The following is a 6,005-nucleotide window of genomic DNA, read 5'->3' as shown; positions in this document are numbered from 1 at the left end:
AGCTGAGCAGCCCTATTTAAGGAATAAAAACAACTGTGTTTGATGAGCCAATGACATAGAGTGAGCGTTTAAAGGACGGAATGCCAAATGCTTGTTTGTAAACCTAAGCCTCTGTTAGTGGCACTGTTACAATTACAAAGGAATACGATCCCTTTCTGAGCCTCGCAGACTACCTGCTTCTCTGTATTAATTCAAAGCGCTGCTGGCTGGGCTTTGTGAGCGTTGTAGGACTAATCCCTATGGTCCCTTCATTATGAGCATGTGCAGAGCAGCCGAAGGTACGGTTGTGCATGTAGAGCTGACACACAGAGACTTGCCTTGCAATGCCGTGTTTGTGCATGTGTTCCTACAACTGAAAGGGAACGGGGAGCCTGTCTGCCGTGCTGACTTATCTGATGTTTTCTTGTTTCTGTTTCAGCATTCAGGATAATTCCTTCACCACGACAGCCTTAGCAGAGTAAGTGAACACTTCAAAGATGTCCTTATTTTTAAATAAGCATGATGAGTTTACCTACTGTAGAGAATAATTGCAAGTAGTATGTGAGAAGTCCCAAGCTATCTGTCATATATTTTGATTCAATTTTCTGTAATCTAATTATATTAGTGACTGTATGGGAAGGATTGCATGAAACAGCTGCCTTTGCATGCTCTGTGACCACTTAGTAGTGAAGTACCTTACTGGGAGAATGTATGTTTGATGCACATCACACATGTTTGAATGCACAGCTTTCAGTGCAGGATAAATCTCCTGTGGAAATATTGCTCATTTGTGGTACTGATGATCTTGACAAACACAAGTATGTCAGTTTTCTAAGAACACATGATCTGTACTTCCTGCAAGCACTATTAGAAAAAAAAAATTGCCAATATTTTGAAGAAATGACTATACATTACTTAGACCAAGTACCAAATACATGATTTCTTTGTAATCAGTTCCATAAACTCATTAGGCGGCCTTTCATATATCATGATCATAAAGATTTATATCTTGACTTTTTTTTGGTTGTCGTTTTAGAGAAACAACAGAACAGGATAAGGGAGAACATTAGAAAGTTAGAAAGGCAAAGACTTTAGGAACTATTACAAATTAAATGGTCTTTGTTTTATTTCAGTCTGAACCAGTTCAATTTCGGTGTTCTTACCATTATTATTTTGCATGCTTTTGATTGTTTCAAAAGCTTTTAGGGAAGATTCTTCAGCAGTTGTGCCAAGCAGTTTCTCAGAAAGGAAATTATTTGTAGATTTTTTTTTTTAATATTAGGTGAGTTTTACACTGCCAAAATGCTCATAATTTAAAGAACCTTAGCTGAACAGTGAGCTGTTTGCCTAAGTGATACAGGATACATTCTGAAAGCAGGCCAAGTTGTAATCACTTGAGCCATCCCTAAGTATTGCCAAAATCATTACAGGAAAAGTTATATTGCATAGGGATCCAAATAATTTCCCTCTTTTACATTGCTTCACTTTATTTGGTTACATTGCCTTGCTTTATTTAATATTTTAACTTAGTCACTTTTTGTGTGTGATTGTGGCAGATACAGAAAAATTTAACAGAAGCTAGTAAAAAATAAAGTAATTTTTTATTATTTTCCCATGTCTTTATTAGTTAAGTGGTGAATTGCAGTCTGTAAAATTCTGGGACGCTCCCCCTTCACAGAAGAATAACCAGATTGCAGCTAGTACATTTTTCATGTATTTTTCTCCTTCCCTTTTCTCTGTCCTTAAGTACATCCATTGTTTCCCGTAGAGATCCCCTGGAGCGGCCTCTGTGTCTGCCTCACCCTTGAGGTTTCTGGGACTTGAAGGTGATGGCTGTTTCATGTGACCATTAAGACAAGGGCCAGGATGGCATAAAAGCTGACTGTGCCTCCACTGCCCCCGGGGAAAGGGAGGGAGGCGCAGGGGATGCTGTGCCCGCTGAGCTGAGAGGCAGCAGCATGGCAGAGCGGGGCTAGGCCAGGCATCGCCTGAGGGGTGAATCTCCCTTGTTTAACTTGTTGTTGGTTCTGTTTCAGGGCCTTTAATTTTGAATCTTATCCACCCAAACACAGAAGCAGAAACATGCATTTAGAAAACAAAGCAAGTGAACAATGGCATCTGAAAAGCATTGTCCAAATGAACAAACTTGATTTCCCGAGTTGATTTCTCTAAATCCTGTTTAGATCCTCCCCCAAAAGCCTGTTTTCAAGAACTGCCGAGGATACACAATTCTTACTGATTTCAGCACTGGTTGGTTGTGCTGGCCATATCTGAAAGTAGGTTACTTTTATTTAGCAGAATAAAGAGCGAGCTTGCCGTGCAACTTCAGACATTCCCATTTGACAATTTCTGTCTTTACTTGTGGCAAAGACAAGATCAGGGCTTCCTGAATATTATAAAGTCAGTGATACAATACTTTCAGGAACATTTCTACAGACAAGGCAAGTGCCTGGGGCTGCTAAGCTTCCAGCAAGCCATGTGTGCAGCCTAGTTTAGAAGTTGTTCATGTGAACATCTTAAAGGTCAAGTCAGCAAAAGGGAGCGGTTTTCAAGTTGTACTGAAATGGCTCCTACAGAAGGGTGAAAATGGAAGAAAGTTTTAAAAGCTAATCCCATTAAACCAGAGATCCTTGGAAGAAACATGAGGCAGTACTATAAAGAGTCAGTGCAGCAGTCCAGCTAGACTGGGATCCTATCTCTGACCTGACTCTGGCCAGTGCCATAAGATCGCCACTAACTTTTAAGTGGCATATCCATCAGTCAGTTGTTAGATTGGGCACTAAAGGAAAAGGATTCACCCCACTGGTTTTGCAAAAGACATAATTGCTGCCCAATGTAAGCTTTGACCCACATAGATTTATGGCTTGAAGCTGTTCTGGTGTATTCTCTGATGTTTTAGGAACGAGTGTGATGCTGCTTTAGATTTTGGGTTGGTGGGAACTCTCTCTACCATGTGGCCACAAGTTTTCAAAAACCTTATCAAACTCTTGAATATCCCTCTGTCTGTTAAATATAGCTAAAGTTGGACAGGATTTACAAGTTACTGGAGAGAGGAGTGTGCGCATGTCTGTGTTGATATGTGCACACAAATGACATGAATACACGAGATGCATTTCTTAAAGAAGCCAATGTAAAAACACTCCGTGCTTTAATGATGGATATTTGCATTATATCATGGGTTCATCTTTTTAAAGGTTCTGCTATGTGGTCTTAGCCTTAAGCACTGACTTGTGTGAGTGAGCTTCCTTGGTTAATATTTATTCTTACAGATTCTACCTAGTCTTACTCTTACAAAGAGAAACATTTCTCTTAATGTTCAAGAATGTGTTGCAAGTTCAGAATGTGTTGCTTCTGAACGTCCTCACAACTCTTTTATTACATGATGGACATGGTCTTTTCTGATTCATTATTGCTTCTCTTTCCTATCTACTGCTATCTAGTTATTCAAATACATTTCATCGTATTCATGTACGTTGTTTGTAAGTTCTGCCTTGTTTTATGACTTCTGTCAGTTGCTGGATGCCAAGTTAGGATCTCTGCACCTCAAGATTACCTTATTACAGCCAGCTCAGGGAAAGCAACCCCCAGAGCACTTCCCCAAGTTCCCCTAAGTGTGCACACACAGACTTGGCTGATGGGCCTGTGCTCAGTCATCCATCATCCCTCCAGAGAGTGTTCCCAGTCACCAAAATGGTCCTTCAGAACTGAAGGCTGCCAAGCGTGGCGACTGGTGAGAGGAGGGGGTGAGTGAAGGCGGTAGCAGAGCTGCTTCCTCCCACCTCCTCTTCCTGTGACACATGCAGCAGAGGGAGTTCATCCATTTAGAGGGCCCCCGGCCTTTGTTGCCTGTGGCTTGGCCCAGGGTGCACAGCACACCTGTTGGCATCTCCTGTCTGTACTGGAAGCTCTGTCCATCCAGCTCTGTCCTATCCTCATTCCCTGCTGGTGTCAGAGACCCATAAGGTAATTGGTGGTAGACCAGAGGAGAAGGTGTGACTGGCATCCAGAGGCAAAGGCCACTAGCATTCTACAGTGGATTTATCCATTTTGTACATTAATCCTCATCTTCCATCAGTCATCTCACTTTGCCTTCTTGGGAGAACTGCACTGGTTGTAGGAATTTTGTGTGACTATAGGGGATCTGAAACGGTAGATATGTTCCAGTTGCAGCAGCAAATGCTTTCATTCATATGCTGATGTATTCAGGAAGCATAAACACTTGAGTGTCCCTTTAAATATTTTCTGCTGCAGTCTGGCTTTTGATAAAAATACAGGCAGAAGACTGGTGGGAAAGATGAATATATTAAAGACCTTACCATCAAATTGCAATGCAGGGTGATGAATTTATCACATAATGTGCTCTGTCCTAAGCGGGGCAGCTCTTCTGAAAATTTAAGAAGTCAGCACAAGTTCAGGCTGCTTCCCCCATAATGAAGAGATTCCTCTGCCAGCAAACTTCAAGTGATCCAGGCCTGCTTAGTGTCTGTGCCCTGTGAGTATGAACAGAGGGTGAAGAGAGGACCCCGGCTTTTCCCCAGAAATAATACTTAGAAAGGGTGCATGCGTATTTGTTAGGAGTGTATGCATGTGTCTGTATGCTTATTTGAAGAATGACCACTCATAGGCTTTGCAGTTATATTATTCTGCAAAGTTCAGCCATGCTGAACTTAAGGGGATGCAATTGATTATGATTCTACAGGCATCTTAAAAAAATTCTGTTAGTTCACTTTTTAAGACTAATGATCATCCTATAATTTCAGTTATGTGGAGATTCTTTTACTTGCTGCACAAAGAATGACCGCTCTACTACAGTTAATATTTTTGTGAGTCTAGGAGAAAAACAACCTTTGCTAAGTGTTTCAAATGATTTTGTTTTATGTGAAGTATACTACAAGCAATTAAAACACAGAATTGCTTGTAATTTTCCTGTAATTTTTATGGCAATATCTGAATTCTCTGTCATTTTTTTTCTATCTGGCTGAAAACTATACACCAAATTGCATACACTTAACATCTCAAATCCTCTTTTTCCTCTGAGATATAGACAATCATGGAGCAGCTATGACATTAAATGACCCCAACTAAAGCGTGAGAAGGAAAAATGTGTTTACACTTTGAGCTGTACTGTCATGTTACTAAAAGCTAATTTTCTGCAGCGGACAGAAAATCAGCAATTATTTTGTATCCATTTTCAAGGTGCGATGGGTATTCAGACTCTGTATATGAAGATCAAGAAGCCAGTTCCAGCCCCAGGTATTCTACTGTAAATTTTGTCTGAAATCCATTTGCAACAGATAAAGCAATCAAAGTGCTTATGTTAAGCAATTGGAAAGAAACCTTTATTCTTTAGGGAATGCAGAGTTTCTGGGGTGTTATCTGCTAAGGCTATTAGTATTTCTGGGAAATGCATATTTTTCTTGTATACTTATGTGTAAACAATATTAAGATTAATAGCAGTTATTATTATATGAGTAGATATATTATGGTCTGTGTTCTTAACTTTGCATCATGCTCCATTCTGATGGTAATACATTGAATGTTACTGTACAGCAGCTGGTACAAAATAGTAGTAAGTGGCATTTTGCAATTGTGCAAGGATATGCTCGTTGAAGAGTGTCTCTGAAATAGAAGTCCTTCGAATTGTAATTTAACTGAAGTATTCTTGAGGCATGTGCCTCTCATGGCTATGTTACTATATGTTGATTGCTACAGGATGCAACTTAATCTTTCTGAAAGACTTTTCAATCAGATGATACCTTAAAATTAGCAGCGCTTTTGCACATTGTTGAAATGCCCTAGGATATAAAGCACCCTACACTGTAACTGTAACAACTGCCGTGGAGCGTAATTGCAGAAGGCACAGGCAGCAATGGTATTTCACTCCATAGGCACCCTGTGAGCATCCATCTGGATGCTGGTGGGCCACAGATAGGAAGTGAGCTTGGAAACTCAGAATCCTTAGGAGAAAATGTTGATTTAGCAAGTTATGCTTTCTAAAAATATCTCTTTAATTCAGTAGTCATTGA

General features: G+C 40.2%; 1 protein-coding gene across 1 annotated transcript in view; it reads left to right on the top strand.

The window, feature by feature from the left end:
• The first annotated feature begins 395 nt into the window (after window positions 1-395).
• The window catches only part of FAM13C (family with sequence similarity 13, member C), a 52,757-nt gene continuing 47,147 nt past the window's right edge, over window positions 396-6,005 (top strand). The window contains 2 exon segments of the mRNA XM_010179936.1: window positions 396-457; window positions 5,176-5,232. Coding sequence (XP_010178238.1) covers window positions 396-457; window positions 5,176-5,232 — 119 coding nt within the window.

The sequence above is a fragment of the Mesitornis unicolor genome, unplaced genomic scaffold (genome assembly GCF_000695765.1).
Source record: "Mesitornis unicolor isolate BGI_N332 unplaced genomic scaffold, ASM69576v1 scaffold6512, whole genome shotgun sequence".
In the NCBI taxonomy this organism is placed as follows: Eukaryota; Metazoa; Chordata; class Aves; order Mesitornithiformes; family Mesitornithidae; genus Mesitornis; species Mesitornis unicolor.
This window is presented reverse-complemented; position numbering and strand designations above follow the sequence as displayed.